Here is a 19,376-nt window from a genome sequence, read left to right as displayed (position 1 = left end):
ATATATATATATATATAAGATGCAATAAATGTGTGATTTGAAGCATTAAATTCTTTAGCGTGTGATGAGGTACTCTCTTAGATTTTTATTTAACTCTCTTATATATATTTAGTGTTTGATATAATGATGATCGCGTGTTGTTTGGTGAAAATTCTCGATCTAATCGCGATAATATTATAATGAACGTTTTTAAAAAAGATTTAGATGAGTTTAACGACACAATAATCACTTTTAATATTGCAGACTGACTGACTGAGTATGAAATCAATTTTATTAATGATTAAATGAAAAAATAATTTCCTACTTCTTTTAAATGAATAGTTTTTTTTAATAATAATATAATAATAAAAAAAACATGTTTTACAATAATTTTTTTTTACGTATACAATTATAATTATATTTATTATAATATTATATAATTATAAAAATTATGATAAAATTTAAATATTATTATTATAATTTATATGATAACAGTTAACAATTAAAAACTAATAAACTAATTAAACAAATAACTAACTAATTAATTAACTAATTATATAATTAAAAAATTAACTAATTGACTAATTAATTAACTAATTTAACAAATACCTAATTAATGAATTGATTAATTAAATAAGTAACTAATTATCCTAATTAAATAATTAATTAATTAACTAATTGACTAATTAATTAATTAAAGAACGATTTTAACAAAAAGGAAATATTTATACGACAATAAAAAAAAAGTAATTAAATAATTTGTATATGATATAAAAAATGGTATGATAATAATTTTTTTTATTAATTACCTATTTATTGGAAATTTATTTGTATTATTTGCAATTCACGCTAAAGTATATATAAAAGCGAAGTTGTAAATAGAATGGCGAAAGTCATTATGCCATCGTTACGACTGCACTTGACCTGAGCTTGAACTCAATGGGAATCGTGTGTTATTCGAACTATTTTATATATATATATATATATAGTAAAAGGTGAAGGGTGGAGTCGAGGTAAAATATTATAGCCTCAGGAGTAATAATAGAAAGTAATCTAGACACTTTAATTGGTATCCAAGTGCTGACATATTTTAATCAAAGAACACGATATTTACTATTTTAATTGCCAGCTAATTGCTTATTATCAAAAAAAAAATTTAATTTTCAATTTTTATTGAAAAAAATTTTTAATTCTTCTATTTATTTATATATTTCATGGTAATCAAATCACCTGAGTTAGTAATTTGTAATCAATTGTAAAATAATTACCAAGAATTTGTAAAAATAAAATTTTGTCTGACTAAACATAATTTTCACTACTTAGAAATTAAAAATTCGATTTAAGCGCAATGTCTGACAATAACTGGCTTTTACTACTTATTATTTGAAAAAAAAATTCGGAAATACTGGACAATTACAAAAAAATTTGGAAATATATTTTATTTGACTACATTTATCTGTTCCTACTAGTAATGAATTTATTAAAATTTCGGGACTTTTGTGTCTGACTAAAAATGACTTTTACTACTAATCCAAAATTTCGAAAAATTTTGTAATTTACTGTCTGACTAAAATAATCTATTTTTACTAAATATGAATTTATCACATTAAGGGGATTTATTTATCCACTTGGAAAGATTACCCGGAAAGTGCCCCCTGGAGGTTCTATCAGAATCCCACCGGAACTTCCAACGTAATTCCGTCGGAATTCCATCGGAGTTCTAAAGAATTTCCGACGGAATTCTGATGGAATTCCGATTAATTTTTTTCAAAATTTTTAGAGTCCTAATTCTGTCGGAATTCCGTCGGAATCCCATCGGAAATTCTTTGCAACTTCGACGGAATTACGTTGGAAGTTCCGGCGGAATTCTGATAGAACCTCCAGGGGGCACTTGCCGGGTAATCTTTCCAAGTGGGTTGTCTGACTAAAATTATCTGTTTCTACTTATAAAAAAAATTTACAAAAATTCAGGAATATCTTGTCTGACTAAAATTGAAAATTCGTGAATTTTTTATTTGATTAAAATTGTTACCACTAATTTACAAAATAAATAAATTTTATAATAAATAAATTTAAATAAATTTAAATAAATAAATAAATAAATAAATAAATAAATTTACAAAAAATGAGAAAATGTATCGTCTGAATATAACTGTCTATTGCCTACTAATAACGCATTTTCAAGATTTCAGAAAAACTACCGTCTGACTATAATTGCTTTTTTCTACTATAATTCCGTTAATAGGTAAAAAAAAAGAAAAGTAAATAAAATAAAAATTCCCCTCTATAAAATATTAAATTAAAAACGACATTATATAAAATTCGCATTATTTGAAAACAAACATTTTTTTTCACCTCAGTGTTAAAAAGGGACAAAAAAATTTATCGCACCAAAAATTCAAATAATATATATTTATATTCTATATAGTGTATAGAGAAAGAGAAGTGATATTCGCTCTCTTTTTTTGAGATCGACGTCCGATCTCGTGAAAAATAGTGACGCCTCTCCAAGAAATAATATCTTGTGAAAAGCACTGCTTCGTTGCATCTCACCATAATTGCTCGTATAAAGAGCGAAAACATACCGATTCAAGTGGTCAGTCTTGAAAAAGAATTAAACCTCATCTCTCAACGAGAGTTTTATTTTAATTTTGTTTAAAAAAAATTTATATATAAAAATAAAAGTTTTTTGATTTTTTTTCACTGTCATGGGATACACGGTACGTTTTACGTATATTAAACGCGAGTGATGTGATTTTTTTTTTTTTTTCTATTAAAATTTTTGGGAAAAATTCAAATATATAGTGCAAATTGAAATCACAAAATTGTGATGAGATACAAGGAGGGCTACCAAAAAGCCTATCTACTGGATTTAACGATTAAATTCCCACGTTTCTCGTTTTGTGAGAATTTCTGTTGGTCATTTAATTTATTCGCTCAATTGATATAGTTAAGCCCTTAAACTCATTTACTCTCGTGAAATATCTAATAAATTTGCTTGAATCAACACTTTCAATTGTTTTGGCTTTTATAAAAAAAAAAATGTTTTTTATATTTTGTAATTAATTTTTTTTTTATAAATTAAAAAATTTCATTTTTTTTTTTGACTTATTATCTTTTTTATTTGAATTAATAAAATGAAATAAAAAAAGAAATAAAGTAAAATAGTTTACAATAATAATAATAATAGTAAAAATTTATTTTTATTTATTAATTTTTCTCACTTGTTCGAATTTTATAACAGGCGAACCAAAACGAAACTCTCTATTTGAAACAATTTCTTACACAGTCGACGTGTTAATTAAACATTAATTATGGTGTATTGTGATATAAAAATAAATTGGCTTATACGAGAGTTTCCTTTGTGAGATTTATTTTTTGTTCAGATAATAGATAAAATTAATCAATTTCAAAATAGTAGAATTTAAAAAATGTCCCATAGAAAAATTTGCAAAAAAAAAATATATAAAAAGAAAAAATAAAAACAATGAATAAAAAGGTCTAAAATAAAATAAAAAATTAAAGAAATAAAAAATAGATAATAAAATATGAAAATTAAATAATAAACTAAAAAGATCTGTTATTTATTAAAAAAAAATAATTTAAAAGAAATGAGAAAAAGAGGTCAATTAATTTTCTTTTTATAAAAATGTTTAATTAAATTTATCGATTTAATATAGAGTTATTCAGCGATAGTGTTGGCACTTTTCATTGTCACATTCACCAGTGGGGAAATATCTCAAAAAATCAAAAAATTTGAATACATCTATGACAAAGAATCAAATCGAAAAATTGGATATGTCGTTACTCGAGTGCAACCAATGAATACAAAATTCCCTCATGAAAATGTGAATCGTAATGAAGTGAATTCTATTAAATTCTCATCGGCCAAGAAAATTGGAAGTGGCAAAGAAAATGAAAGTATCGATCGAACTGGCGCCAATCAAGAAAACAAAGGTCATTCTTTATTCATTAAAAATTTATTTAAAAAAAAAAATTCGTTTTTTCTTGTGAACAATTAATTTTTTTTTATTAAAAATAAATAATAATAATAAAATAATACGTGAGATAATAAAATAATTATTTTTTCTTCCATAATAAAAAAAAAAAAAAATTTTTTTTTAATAATTAGAATAAATTTTTTTTAGAGGGAAATTTTCAAGAGGACCAACAAGCGGAGGCGAGTCACAATAACAATAATAATAATAAAGAAGAGATAATAGCTCAACATCTTCGCGAGGACGTTGTTAAGACTCTGACAATTGTGAAGAAAGTTCCCGTTCCCTTTCCAGTGGAAAATACCATTCACTATCCAGTTGTAAAGAATGTTCCCTATATGGTAAAAGTACCTGTACCCGAGCCATATGCAGTTGAGCGTAAAATTCCAGTACCAGTTAAAGTTTTTGTGAAGGTGCCCGTGAAAATACCAAAACCAATACCAGTGATTAAACAAACACCGTACGCAATTCATGTACCAGTGGAACGTCCTGTACCGGTGAAAATATTTATTCCCAATCCATATCCAGTGGAGAAAAAAATTCCCTATGAAATTAAAGTACCAGTACCACAACCATTTCCTGTGGAGAAAAAAATTCCTATCCCCGTTAAATTTACTGAACAAATACCACAACCATATCCAGTGGAAAAAATTGTACATTATCCAATTAAAATTTCTATCGATAGACCAGTGCCAGTTCCTGTATTACAACCATATGCTGTTCCTGTTACTAAAAATGTTCCCTATTTTGTCAATAAACATATTCCCGTTCCGGTCAAAGTTGAAGTGGAAAAACCCATTCCCTATCCAGTTGAAAATTCAATTCCCGTTCCAATAATTGAAAATTACGATCAAGATATTAACGATCATGTTCCACAAGTTCATGAGCAAAATTAGAAAATCTTTTTTTTTTCAATTTTCGAGGTAATTTTTTCGTTTTATAATTTAATTACGAAAAAGTTAAATTTTATTGATAAAAATTATTGGTTTCAAAAAACGGTACAAAAAAAAAATGTATTCCTTGTCCTTTTTTTGCAAAACTATTTGTGATATATATTTATAGCTGATAAGAAAGTAGGATAATTTATGAAATTATAACACAGGTTTATAAATTTCAATTTTTTTTTTTTGTCACTCGAACAAAACATTTTTTTTTCGTGCAATTTTTTTGTAACAGCAAATTATGCATTTTCGAGGTGTGACGTCACATAAAGTCACCGGTAGAGAAAGCAGTTAATCCAAATGTAAAAAATAAATCATCATTTGAATGATAATTAAATTATCTTTCAAACCATTGGTCAACCAATAAAATCCATTCAAAATTGTCAGAGTTACAGTCGATCAAAATTCAAATTTCAAGCAAATTACGAATTCGGGGTCAGTTCTTCAAAATTCAAAATGGCGGATCCAATATGGTGGACAAAATTTTAGTAATTAGAACTAAGTACACCAAAATGAGTATTCGGGGGTTTTCGGGGTCGCTGATTACGAATCCAGGGTCAGTTTTTGAAAATTCAAAATGGCGGATCCAATATGGCGGACAAAATTTTAATAATTAGAGCGAAGGTCACCAAAATGAGTACTCGGGGGTTTTCGGGGTCGCTGATGACGAATTCGATGTCAGTTTTTCAAAATTCAAAATGGCGGATCCAATATGGCGGACAAAATTTTAGTAATTAGAGCTAAGTACACCAAAATGAGTACTCGGGTGTTTTCGTGGTCGCTGATTTCGAAACTGAGTTCAGTTTTTCAAAATTCATAATGGAGGATACCGTATATTATAATTTTATTTACGTTATCGCGTAGTGACAATATCTAGTCCAATTATATGAAATATAATACTATTGTCAATAAAATCAATCCAGACTAGATATTGAATTTTGAAAAACAGACCTTGAATTCGTAATCAGCGACCCCGAAAACACCCGAGTACTCATTTTGGTGTACTTAGCTCTAATTACTAAAATTTTGTCCACCATATTGGATCCACCATTTTGAATTTTGAAAAAATGACCCCTAATTCGTAATTAGCGACCTCGAAAACCCCCGAGTACTCATTTTGGTGAGCTTCGATTAACTTAGTTCTATACAAAACTGATATAAATCGAAACCACTTGAAAATATACTAAAAGTGAAAAAGCACTTTGTTCAATAAATCTGGTGTAGAATTGTCATTTTTTATCCGATCGAGGTCTATAATGGCTTAAAAGTTTCGTTATTAATTATACTATTAATAAAAAATTTAAAACTTGCCTTTTTTTTGATTGTTTTGACTTTGAAAAAATTAGCGAAACTTAGACGAATGTTTAAAAATCATTAAAATTTGCTTGAAATTTGATCTTTGATCGATTGTAACTATGACAATTTTGAATGGATTTTATTACTTGACCAATGGTTTGAGTGGTACGAGGGGAAAAAATTTAAAATATGCTTTTCTTACTCAAAAAACACATATTAATCGAAAAAAAATGTTTTGTTCGAGTGACAATTTCACTGTAGGATAGTTAAATAATTTTAATATTTTAAACCTGTTTCACACAATTTAATAAAAAAAAATACTTTATAATAATTTCTTAATTAATTTCTTTTATTTTTTTTTTTTTTTTTGGACTTAGGAATTTTCAAATGAGATGAGAGTTGGCAACTAATCGTAGCGGATTTATTACAACAATTATTCCTTCTCGACTATTGCACACTTATATGCGTTTTTTTGCGGCGAATTAAACAGAAAAAGTTATCTCCTTTCTCTCGTGAGATTTCATCTTCGACAAAATAAATCAAGGCATTATTTATAAATATCCAATTTGCGTTTGTTTTTGAATTCACAAATCTAAATTACAATCATTTGACTTCGTTAAATTATTTTAAACTTAGATTTATTACATTTTCGATACAAATTTATTAAGACATGGAAAAAAATTTTTTTTTTTTTTATTGAAAAATAATAATTTAATTGAAGAAAATGTTAAATAACAAAGAAAAATATTTTTAAAATGTTAATAGCAAATTGAATGTATGAAATTAGAAATTTTAATTAATCGAAAATCTGAATTTCTAATAAATAATAAAAAAAAAAAATTCAAGGTATTATATCGTCGTAATTCGAAATGGGATTTAGAAAATGCGATGAATTTTAATGTCAATAATTACGCACAAGTCAATTTTGTTTTTATATGTACGAAAACAATAGAAACTTGGCGTAATAATTTATGTTTGCGTTATACTTTCTTATGTCATGAGGAAATATTCTTAAATTTACTTCCTCTTTTTGGAAGATTAACTGAATTGTATTCCAAATTTAATTAAATATTAGATAATAAAAATTATTATTCATTAATTTTCAACTAATATTAGATTAAAATAATATTTATATGAATAATTGTATAAAAGGAAAAAAAAATTGGGAAAACGAAATTGTTTTCTATATGATTGGAAAATAAAATAAATTATTTATAAATTTTATTATTAAACTTTTTCTGACAATTTCTTCTTTATATAAAATAAAGAGATTAAGTGAGACTAATGGATAACTATATATATATATAGCATCGGAAAATTTACGAGCAAAGTTGGCACGAGTGCACCTTCAATGGCTGTAAAAGTAGGATTATACAGATCATTTAAAAAGGTGGATAATTACCCGAATCGAGAGCTGGACTTTAAAATCTTATTATCTGTACCAGCGAAAGTCGTACTTGGTATAAATAATGCCAGGTACCTTTCCTTCGTCATCCAGTTCTCTTTCTACCAGCGCATCGTCTACAAACTTTTAGCCATGGGACATCTGGTCGGTAAAATTGATTTTGCCAAAAAAAAATTTTTTTTTTTTTAATTTTGTGATTATACGTGCATCAAAACAGGAAACACGAATTTTATTACACAGTGTATTTTTTATTGTAAATCTTATAAAATTTTAAAACAGTGTTTTCTTTTACATAATTAACGTTTATAGAAAATATTCAATGTGTATTCAGTGAAATGGTGATTAAAAAAGTCTGTTATTTTTTTTTTTTTTATTCAAAAAGTAATTTTCCTTGGGAAATTTAGAATTTTTTTTACAAAAATTTTGAAAGTACTTTTAAAAATTGGGAGTAAAAAAATTTATATCTTTATAGCAATAAAATTCAAATAATTGATAATTAAAAATAAATAGTAAAAAAATTGTTAAATTAATTAAAAGTCGGCTAACAAAAAAAATTTAAATCTACAGCTTGAAAAGCGGATAGTCGTGGCTTTCATTTATCTCTGGATAACAATGTCATCGGCACGTAAAGAAGATTTGGAACGAGCAGCCGAATTAGCAGTGGAACGTGCTGCCGAAAAAGCAGCAGAAAGAGCAGTGGAAAAATCACTTGAAGCTGGTAATCAAACATCAATGACAATCACCGTTAAGGAATCATATTCAAATGCAAGAAAAACAGCTGAGGAACAAGCGGCACCAGGCTCAGAATCAACGCGCTACAATAATGAAAAAACATCTATTTTTGAATCAAAAGATTTTCCCGATGAATATGAAACGCCATTGAACGAACAAGATTATCTCGATGATAATGATACAAGATCAGAAACTGACTATGAAGATTCACAAGTTTATGATTACAATGATCAAAAAGGTTACAATGATTCACGTGGTGTCGACGATTATGAAAATGATTATGACGAATCAAATGATACAAAAAATAATAACAATTATTCAAGTCCAATTGAAGAACAGGATACAAAAAGTGTCAATGATTACGAAGAAGGACGATTAGAAGATATCGATGATGATTACACGATTCCAAATCATACAGATTATCAAAAATTAAATTCATCAAAAAATACAAATGCTGAGATTACTGAAAATTTTGGTGATTTTGATTCTGATTTTCGTAATGAATTTGGTAGTAAATTAACCAATTCCGGTGGTAAATTAGAAGACGAGTTGAAATTCTACACGAGTGGTGGCGATTTTTCGAAAAAGAAAGACTCAAAAAAAATTATTAAAGTAGAAGAAGAGGAAGAAGAAGAAGAAGAACCGGAATATAAAGACGAGGATACATGGAAATCCTATTCAGATTGGCACAAAGATTTTAAAACAATTAGCGAGGAATCATTTCCCAATGGTTCTTTTTGGGATGATGACGATGATTCACTAAAATTGTGGTCCGATGATGATGAAACAGCAGACAAACAATCGACTTCAATTCGAAAAGTTTCTCCACCAACGACAAATGATAAATCACCAAAGGATTTTGATTTTAAAACTTGGCAATCGGATGACGATGATGACGATGATGAAGAAGATCTTGATGACAATGTTCCAGAGGCTGTTATCGAAAATGATACGAAAAATATTAATTCCTATCGAAGAAGATCGAGTCGAGATGATTATTTTTATCGAGATGGTCCTGTTTATTCGAGACCTAGTGAGAAAGCAACAACAGAAAAAATTACAACACCAAAATCATCAGCAGCAAAATTTAGGAATACATTTAAAGAAAGATCCAGAGCTCAATATCAAAAATTGATGCAAGAAAGATATTCAAATAATATTAGAAGATCGCCCAATAAATATCAAAATTTCACACAAAGAGGAAATGTTACCAACGGTGATAGATTTCGTTCTTATCGTACATATACTGATTTTAATGATTCAAAAAATTCTGGAATAAATAATCCTTTTAGAGATTTAACAACTTATAGAGTTTATCCCATGACGCTTGATGATAAGGTTTGTATTTTTTTTTTGAAAACATTTTTAGAATTTTCTATTGATTTTCTCTATTTTTTCTACAGATGGTGACAAAAAATCCAGTACTCTCAATAAATCGTTCAATGCCAATAAGTCCATCAATTAATCCTCCAATTGGACTAAATCAAAATGAGGCAAATATGCCACTAAACGTTCAAAGAATTATTCAGGAAGATTTAAGGGCAAATCTTCAAAGTAATCTACAGGGAAATCTTGAATTAAATTTACAGACAAATTCTCAGGGATCTTTGCCAAGAATTCCGCGTAGACCATCGCTTGTTCAATTACCGCCAAAAATGTCAAAATTAGAAGATCAAGAAGACGATATGCCTCCAATACCTTCGAAAATATTGACAGTACCAAAATTAAGGAGATTTAATGAAGGTATTAAAATGAAACCTCATCATCCGTATGATGTGATTGCAACACAAAGATCACAAAGAATACCAATGAGAAAACAACAGAAATTTATAACAGATGCACAACAAATTCCACTATTTGTTAATACAGCTCTACCTGGACCATTTCATATCACTAAACAGCAGACTATTGTTCATGACAATAGACCCTTTACTATTCATCTCGATAAATCTATTCCAATTGCACTTAGAAAAAGAAGGCCATTTATTGTTCATCTTCCTTTACAACCTTACGAGCAATTAATTAGACCAGAGAGTAAATTAGACAAAATTATTGAAAATGATTCTGCAGTTAGTGAAAATCGATTGCGAAAAATTAAATGGTCTTGAAATGTGTCTAGTGCGTCTTTAAATTAATGACTGAACAAATGTTTCTTTTTGAGAAACACAATTTTTTATTCTCGAATATTTTAATTTCATTTCAAAGAAATGGTTCAAGAAATTCCTTTAGGGAAAATTTGTCTTCTTTGTTCACAGAAAAATTATTATTTCTGGTAAGAAATATTTTCTTTTGGACAATAATAATTTTCAATAACGGAAATATAAGAAACAAAAGTTGAATGTATAAAAACAAAATCAATTTAAAAAGTTGGCCAATTATTATATCTTTGTAGCGTTTCAAATAATTTTTTTGTTTAATATAATATTCGCTTAACTATATTCCGAGAAAGTTCAAATCATTTTGTACGGAAGTTTTCACAAGTCACTTAAACATTCTGTCATTTATATTTATGCTGAATTGACTCTGATGAGTTTGTATAGTGTAAAAGAGCAATTTTTTTTCCTCTCGTAGTAAAATTAAAAAAAAGATTGCTTTTTGTTCATTATGAATTCTAGAACAATTATGCAGAGCATGACTTTAATTTTTTCATTAAGAGAAAAAGTAAATGAACCATGCTTAGGATAATTTAAAAAAATGTTAATTAAATGTGTACTTAATGTATAAGGCTTTTATTTATATAAATTGTATTATTAATAAGAAATTGTTGAAGCAAAGAAATTGTAAATGAATTTTTATATAATTTTTTTTTTTAGTCAATATTTTCAGTATTATAATTTAGTAAGCTGTATAGGAATTAGTTTATGTAATTGTGTAATAAATAAAGATTTATTGAAATATATTTTCTGTTCTTTTATTAAAAATTATTTTCTTATTTTATTTATTTAAATCTTCAATAGATGTAGGGAAAAGTGTAAATTATATAATTATATAAACGAATTTTATAATAATAAAATTAAGAAATTTTTGTTTTCTCTTAACGCGAATGAATATAAATTAGTAAATAATGATAATTTATTTACGAAAATTTTTTTTTTAGTTAAAAAAAAGTTTATTAAACAAAAACTATTTTCTTGTTTTTTTTTTACAGAAAGCAACTGTGCATGTATGGAAATCTAATAACAGGCGTGTGGAACTAAAACTAAAAATAAGAGATTTTTTAAAGCTTTTAAATATGAATATTTTTACTTAGAATTTTTTGAATTTAATTTTTTAAATTTGGAAAGTTTTAATATAATTTTTTTTTATTTTATTTTTTATTTTACATTTTATTTTATTTTATTTATTTTTTATTTGAATCAATTTTTTATTTAATATTTCCATATTATAAAGAAATTATTATTGCATTATTTATTGCAATTTTTATATTATTACTACTGTTTAATTGTTTTTTCTCGTCTTTTAGTAATAATTAAAATTATTGTTTGCAAATATTTCAGAAATGACAATATTTATTTTTATATCCTTTTGTGCTATGGACGTATAATAAATTCATGAAAGGTGGCGCGCAGTAAAAAAAATATATATATATTTATTTCTTATTTTATTAATAGTTATTTAAATTGCATAATTATATGTTTCTTCTGGTCATTGTTTCGTTTAAATGAAATTAGATACGGTTGGTTAAATGGCAAAAAAAAAAAAAAATAATCAACATCCATTGTTTAAAAGAGACGTTTCGGTGGGAAAGCAGGCGAAAGTAGGAAGAAGATTTAAATCCCGAGAAGGATTTAAGAGAACCAAATTTGCTTTTTTCAAAAATAAAATCCCCTTTTTCTATTGATAAAATAGATGAAAAAAATATTCCTCTAATTGATTATATTTTAAAATTAAAATTATATTTATCATCAAATAATTAAGTGACGAAATATATTAAATTATTAATTATTATATTGTAATTTTTAATTATTATTTATTATTTTTATACTATTTATTATTATTATTTATTTAATATTTTTATTATCAATTATTAAAATTTCCGTCTTTCAAAAATCAAGATTTATTTCCATAAAATAAATCGTTATTGAAGCCATTTGACATTAAAGATTTGATTGGTACCCTTTTAAACTTGATGTCTATAATTATTATAATGCCGCGCGCGCGATAGAGGCGTTTTTTTTTCTAAAGTTCCTCAATGTAATGTAATCATAATAATTATGATTATTTCATATTCTCACTGATTAAATGAAACAAATTTATTCTCTCATTGAGAGTGAGCAGGAACCAAAAGCATCGCATCATATCATGCGGTAGTCATGCAAGAGGTGATTTCGCATCAAGGAAAAATAAAATAGTGGGGTATATACAGAAGTGTGTATTGGCTTGTCGAAGTATAGTAAAGATTGTATCCGGTCTCTTGTGTGTCTAGAGCGGATACCTACGCAAAGTTCGTCGTCTCGCGTGCAAGTCTGAGAGGTTTATAAAAATATAGACACGAATGCGCGCATACAAATTTATATATATATATATATATAGAAAACCACTACATACGTGAATTTTCGCTTTCGAACGTTAAGGCGGGAAGTGATTCTTAGCGCGGGGAAAGCAAGTGTTCCCGGGGTATAAAATCAGTTACACCATGGGGGGAATCATCCAGTGAAGTCTGGACTGCGACTTGATTGCAACACATTCTTTTTATAATGAAAATTTTGGTAAGTTTTTACCAAATTTAGAAAAGAAGAGAATAAAAAGTAATTTAAAATTGAATTTTTTTTTCTCATCTGGAATCGAATTTTTTTTTCTAATTTTCGATTTAATATTATCGAATGGAATTTAGTGATAAAAAAAAAAACATTTTTTCCTCATCTTGTGACGAATTTTTTTGAAAAAAAATTTACGACTTTAATCGAAATTTTCATTATTTAATTTCGACTCGGAATTTAGTGATCAAATTTTTTTTTTTCCGGTTTCGAAAGAAATTTTTTTTTAATTTGTAAATACTATTACCAAATGGAATTTAGTGATAAAAAAAATTGTTAGACTGTATAAATACTACTATTGTATAGAATTTAGTGATAAAAAAAAATGTTTTAGAAAAATTATCGATTAGAAGAATAGTGTATCAAAATTTGTTCTTAATTTTTCATTAAGATTTAAAAACTAATTTCCATTGATTTTTATTAACATTTTATTAATTTAAAAAAATATTTTAATAGTTTTTTTTTTTGTAAATATTTTAATAATTTTTTAAAACGAATAGTGATAATTTTGTTTCTAAAAATATTTAGCTGTGAATTTTTTTCTAAATTTTGAGTGATAAATAAAATTTTCACTTGTACAAAATATTTTTTTTTTTATAAAGTGTAAATTTTCAAAAATTCGCTACTGATTATTTTTTTTATCTCCGGTAAAATAATTTTTAAAATATTGTACTGATTTTTGGATTTGGGTCGATATTATTTAGACATAAAATTTTTCATAACAATAGTCATATTGTACAATCTACAACCCTTTTTTATAGAAAAAATTAAAAATGTTATATTTTGAAAATTAAAAATTAATTTTTTGAAAATAAAAATTTAACAATAGTAGAAAATAAATTATCACAATATAACACAATTTTTAGGAAAAATTTTGTTGTCAAAATAATTTTTCTCTATTTTGGTTGTTGAAAAGAAAAAAAAAAAAAAAAAATTAATAAGACAATTTTTTGTTTTCAGCTCCCGACGCTATTTCTGGGGCTGTTTGCCCTGGTTCTATGCGAGAAGGAAGTGGAAAAAAAGGTGTCAGTGGATGAGAAAAAAGTGGACGGAGGTAAAAAACAAGAGAAACGAGGCCTCTATGGATTGGAAGGAGGCGATGGATATGGAAGTTATTACGGAGGTGATGGTGGTGGTGACGATTATGGTGGCGGTGGTGGTGACATTGGCGGAGGTCACGGCTGGGAACCAAGCATTGGTAGCGGCGGTAACGGTGGCGGTCACGAGGATCACGGAAAAATAAAACAAATAACAATTGAAAAAACCATTAAAGTACCAGTGCCTGTGGAAAAAACAGTCCACGTACCAGTTGAAAAACATGTGCCCTATCCAGTCAAGGTACATGTACCACAACCATACCCCATTGAAAAACATATACCCGTACCATATAAAGTTTATGTGAAGGTACCAGTGCACATTCCACAACCCTATCCAGTTGAGAAAAAAGTTGGTTATCCCGTTCATGTACACGTAGAGCGTCCAGTGCCCTATAAAGTTTATGTACCAGCACCATATCCGGTTGAAAAGGAAATTCATTATCCCGTTAAAGTGCCAGTTCCACAACCGTTCCCTGTTGAAAAACCAATTCCCTATCCTGTGAAGGTACCTGTTCATGTACCAGCACCATTTCCGGTTGAGAAAAAAATTCATTACGCCGTGAAGGTACCAGTTGAACGTCCCTATCCTGTACATATCGCTAAACCATATCCAGTTCCTGTTGAGAAGAAAGTACCCTATATTGTCGAGAAGAAAGTACCATATCCAGTGAAGGTACATGTGGAAAAACCAGTACCATATCCAGTGGAAAAACCAGTTCCGGTAAAGGTAAAAGTTCCAGTACCAGCGCCCTATCCAGTGGAAAAAGAGATACCAGTCAAAGTTTTCAAGGAGGTACCATATCCCGTTAAGGTACCAGTGGAACGACCTGTGCCTGTACATGTCACGAAACATGTTCATGTTCCTGTACACAAGCCAGTTCCATATGCGGTTAAAGTGCCGGTACCAGTACACAGTTATGGTGGTCATCATGAGGATGTTGGTTCATCATCAACATATGAGGGAAATTATGAATCAAGTTTTGGTGGCGGAGGTGGACATTCGGAGCATGATGCATCTGAATTTGGAAGCTATTGAAGATAACAGTGACGGTTGCCATTGAGCTCGTTTAAAGAAAAATAAAGAAAGAAAAAAAAAGCAAATATGTTTCGTGGCCTGCTATGGAAACGGTTGCTATGATAACGGTTGCTATGGAAACGGTTGCCATGCTAACGGTTCCTATGGAAACGGTTGCTATAGAAACGGTTGCTATGGTAACTGTTACCATGGCAACCATAGGAGTGTACGACATACGGACGAACGCCAAAGCGAAACTATAAAGCTTTCGGGTCTGAGTCACGAAACCCTCAAAAAAAAAAAAAAAAAAAACGTAACAATTTAAAAAACTGATTTTTTTTCACTTCACGGAAGTCATAAAGAAAACCCTGTGATACTTTTTTCTCAAGATAAGTGCAACAATAATCGAGTCACTCGTCCGTGGTTTCTTTCTTCTTTTTCATTTCAAAGAAGCGTCTTTCTTCTTCTTTGAAGAGTAATTTCTTTTCAAGCATAATTTCTTTGTACAAAAAAAATTATCCTTTTTTCCTATATAACTTTCTTCGTTTTTGAAAGAGATTTGGAAAAAGTATTTGTTTTTTAAAGCCATCTTCAAAGAAGAATCGTTTTATTTTTTCTTGTTCAAAGAAGAGTTAAAAAAAATCATTCGAATTCTTCTTCATTAAAAAAAAAACCATTTATTTCTTCTTTTCTAAAAGTTCTTCTTTAAAATTAAAACTGTTTCTTTTTCAACATACGAAAAATTTCTCTTTTGAAATAATTTTGCTTTCTTTTTTCAAAAAAAAATTTCTTCAAGAAGCAAGAAATTTTTATTATTAAAATAAAAGCGAAAAAAATTAATTTTTCTAAAAAAAAGAGAAACGCTGACTCTTCTTCTTCGTCAAAAGAGAAGAAAAAAAATTTAAGTCTATGTATAATTTTGTTTATTCACTGGTGAATTATTTATGCGACTAATTTAAATTAATCGACTTCTTATTATGGGGTGACAAATAAAGAAATTTTTTCAGTGAATAGACAAAAATTATACAAGGGACGAGTGTATAAAAATCGATCACTGATGTTCACTTATATTGTAATAAAAGATTTATAAATGCTCCATAAAGCAAATGAAGACATTTTTTTCCGAATCAATGGTAATCGATTGTAATTTATAAGTAGAAAAAACATTGTAAAATATATTTTGTAATTTTTTTTTTTATATATATATTTTCCTATATAGAGACAAGATAAAAATTCGAATACATTGTATATTATTTAGAATGAATCGCTATTTTTTAATTATACTGCCAGTATGTCTGCACAAAATTCTTCGCCTTATTTTTGCGTTGATAAATTTTTTGTAGCATCTCAATTCGTTCTCGTTTTATATATATTATATTTTTTTTTATAATAAAAACCAAAGATAAAAGAAAGTGGTTTGAAATTTTTATGAAAACCTAACTTTTTTTTTTAATTTTACTATAATATATTTATAACTTATGTATGTAAGTGCTTCGGTAATACTAATCCGGAAAGAGAGATATTCTTTCATTGAGATTTATAAACCCACAGTGAAAGGAGAAAGGTATATTTACTATTGTTACGAAAAATAACGGATGCTGTTTCTATGACTATGAAAGTGGTTTATATTCGATTACTGCCATTGGTATTATATATCATATTATAAATTTATACTTTGTATAGTCATTTATATCTACATGATATGTTCACAAAAAGAAAATTATTTTATTCAACTACATTGATTAATTGAATTAAATAATTTCTATTTGAATAAAATCATTTTTATTTTAATGAAATTATAGTAATAATAATTATTATTAGTATAATAAATAAAATTACAATAATAATTATTATAATTAATAATAATAATAATAATAATAATATGATAATTATTATAAATATAATTATCATAATTATTACAGATGGAATTATTTTATTCAAATTAATATTCATTTGTTACTCTATGAATCACATAGAAACTATTGCAGAGGTTTTATTGTATCTTCAATAATTTAAAATTTAGGAGATTCCACGGTATCTTTTCATGTTGTCAATTATTATTTTACTGAATAATAAACAAATAGTAATGGAGGTTCTACTTCAAAATAATTATGAAAATATTCTATCTTCTTAAATTAACTATGAAAATATTGATAAATTTTCTAGTTAAAGAAATTCTTCAGCTCCTTCTTAAAATGTCAGTTCTAAAGGTTCTACTGTACTCATGCAAATTTTACAGTGTGCCAATAAAATGACAATTTTTCAAGTTTTACTGTATCTCTTCAATTGTTATCAAGATTTAATTATTTCTTCAAACTGTTATTAATGGAGGTTGAACATTGAATTTATGTCAGTTTTTGAAGATTCTACTGTACCTCTTAAAGAAGTTTCTACTTTCAAAAATTTGTTTATTAGGATGATTTTACTGTATCCAGTTAAGAAGGTTCACTGTACCTCTTCAGGAGGTTTTATTGTACTTTCGAAAATCCGTATCTTAGGAAGGTTTTACTGTATCTAGTTAAGAAGGTTCACTGTACCTCTTCAGGAGGTTTTACTGTACATTCGAAAATCCGTACCTTAGAAAGGTTTTACTGTACCAAGTTAAAAAAAGTCCTACTGTACCTCTTAAGGAGGTTTCACTGTACCTTCAAAAATCCTTTTATTAAGAAGGTTTTACTGTACCAAGTTAAAAAAGTTCTACTGAACCTCTTAAGGAGGTTTCACTGTACCTTCAAAAATCCTTTCATTAGGAAGGTTTTACTGTACCAAGTTAAATAGGTTCGACTACACCTCTTAAGGAGGTTTCACTGTAATTTCAAAAATCCGTAAGGTATCTAGTTCTATTGTACCTTATAAACTATATCAAATAATCGCTTATCGAGAGTCTAGTGTACCAAAAAATAAAATAAAATTAATCACTCACCTAATGTAGGGAATATTGGCAGGTATATGGTACTTGGATCCAGGATCAAAATCATTTTCCGAACGCAAAACGGGCGGCTTCACGCCCATATATTGTTCTCTGAGTCGATGCCAATGACAGTTGAAATTATTACGATGCGCTGTCCCTGTAAATGAATCCCATCGCCATTTATCCATGGCAATGCTAAATGGTAGTGGTACAATTTTCTCCATTGCCATTGCAAATAGATAATTTAAATCCGCCTCACTGTCATCAATATATTTATTGGCCAATCCCAATGTTTGCATATGATGTGGCGTTGAGACACTTAAAGCGATAGCTTCACCAATTGCTTCGTGAAATCCTGTCGACAAAAAAAGAAGAAGAAAAAAAAATTTATATAAATAAACATTCAGTATACCCTCATTAATGTATTTTCCGGACTTTATAATATATTATGCATCACTTTCACTAGGAAAATCAAGACAACTTTTTTTTTTCTCCCCCTTCGCCCCCCTCTACAGGAATGAATTGAAAGTCCTCATTGCCTTTGTAATGAAAGTTAAATATATACGGGTTTTAATTACTCATCGCATTGGGAATTAGAAAAAATGTAACATAGGAAAGGAATTGTTTAAAAAAAAAAAAAAAAATTTTCTTGTCTTTTTTATGGATTTCGATAGATGTTTTTTTTTTTTGCTTTTCTTCTTAAATAAATATTTGATAATAGTCAAGTAACCGATTATTTGAATCAAATAATTTTTTTTTTCCAGTAATATTTTCTACATAATTTAATTCAATGTCGCGCATTATTTTTTTGAGTTGTCAATATATTTTAAGAATAATAATAATTTACACTTTTGAATTTCTTTATAATAATAGACATGGTTAAATTGCGTTTCATAATAAGTAGGGTGCATTTTTTAGGTCATTTCTGAACAGATGACAAACAGTAAGTAATGTCCTACTTTTGAGTATATAATATTCTTTGAAATATTAAAATTTCCTAACACAAGAAAGCGCAATTATATTTGCCAAAGTAACAGTATTAAAGAACTTTCTTTATAAGAAAAGACAAAATGACTTTAAATAATTTACATCTCTTTCAATAATCTAAACAATAATAAAATAATAATACTTAATATACAATACTCGCCCTTTCATACAAAAAGTATTCTTAAAAATTAACAATTACACACCGTGAAGATAAAACAATAATAATAATAATAATAAAATAAAAAAAAAACAGATAAA

The 19,376-nt window shown here is 27.4% G+C and overlaps 4 protein-coding genes across 4 annotated transcripts in view; 3 read left to right on the top strand and 1 right to left on the bottom strand.

Moving 5' to 3' along the window:
• LOC127288007 (angiotensin-converting enzyme) overlaps positions 1 to 19,376 on the bottom strand; it is a 74,545-nt gene that overhangs the window by 37,303 nt on the left and 17,866 nt on the right. Inside the window, exon 10 of the mRNA XM_051315189.1 lies at positions 18,144 to 18,486. Coding sequence (XP_051171146.1) covers positions 18,144 to 18,486 — 343 coding nt within the window. The remainder of the gene's footprint in view (positions 1 to 18,143; positions 18,487 to 19,376) is intronic.
• Positions 2,588 to 6,779, top strand: LOC127288009 (uncharacterized). The gene is made up of 3 exons (XM_051315191.1): positions 2,588 to 2,699; positions 3,660 to 3,936; positions 4,128 to 6,779. Exons 1-3 carry the CDS (start codon positions 2,688 to 2,690, stop codon positions 4,871 to 4,873), a joined length of 1,035 nt encoding a protein of 344 aa, XP_051171148.1. The 5' UTR covers positions 2,588 to 2,687; the 3' UTR covers positions 4,874 to 6,779.
• LOC127288006 (probable WRKY transcription factor protein 1) lies at positions 7,375 to 11,110 on the top strand. Its single transcript, XM_051315188.1, has 3 exons — positions 7,375 to 7,763; positions 8,187 to 9,689; positions 9,755 to 11,110. Exons 1-3 carry the CDS (start codon positions 7,566 to 7,568, stop codon positions 10,457 to 10,459), a joined length of 2,406 nt encoding a protein of 801 aa, XP_051171145.1. The 5' UTR covers positions 7,375 to 7,565; the 3' UTR covers positions 10,460 to 11,110.
• On the top strand, positions 12,931 to 16,632 carry LOC127288008 (uncharacterized). Its single transcript, XM_051315190.1, has 2 exons — positions 12,931 to 13,060; positions 14,069 to 16,632. Exons 1-2 carry the CDS (start codon positions 13,049 to 13,051, stop codon positions 15,239 to 15,241), a joined length of 1,185 nt encoding a protein of 394 aa, XP_051171147.1. The 5' UTR covers positions 12,931 to 13,048; the 3' UTR covers positions 15,242 to 16,632.

This window comes from Leptopilina boulardi, unplaced genomic scaffold (assembly GCF_019393585.1).
Source record: "Leptopilina boulardi isolate dan_hultmark-lab unplaced genomic scaffold, ZJU_Lbou_2.1 LbouV2_38, whole genome shotgun sequence".
NCBI lineage: Eukaryota > Metazoa > Arthropoda > Insecta > Hymenoptera > Figitidae > Leptopilina > Leptopilina boulardi.
This window is presented reverse-complemented; position numbering and strand designations above follow the sequence as displayed.

Excerpts from the sequence above, each read along its gene's own strand:
- LOC127288009 (XM_051315191.1), top strand. Across the intron at positions 3,937-4,127 it reads CGCCAATCAAGAAAACAAAG|AGGGAAATTTTCAAGAGGAC; the intron begins GTCATTCTTTAT and ends AATTTTTTTTAG.
- LOC127288006 (XM_051315188.1), top strand. The coding sequence starts at position 7,566 with ATGGCTGTAAAAGTAGGATTATACAGATCATTTAAAAAGGTGGATAAT. Across the intron at positions 7,764-8,186 it reads TTTTAGCCATGGGACATCTG|CTTGAAAAGCGGATAGTCGT; the intron begins GTCGGTAAAATT and ends TTAAATCTACAG. Across the intron at positions 9,690-9,754 it reads CCATGACGCTTGATGATAAG|ATGGTGACAAAAAATCCAGT; the intron begins GTTTGTATTTTT and ends TTTTTTCTACAG.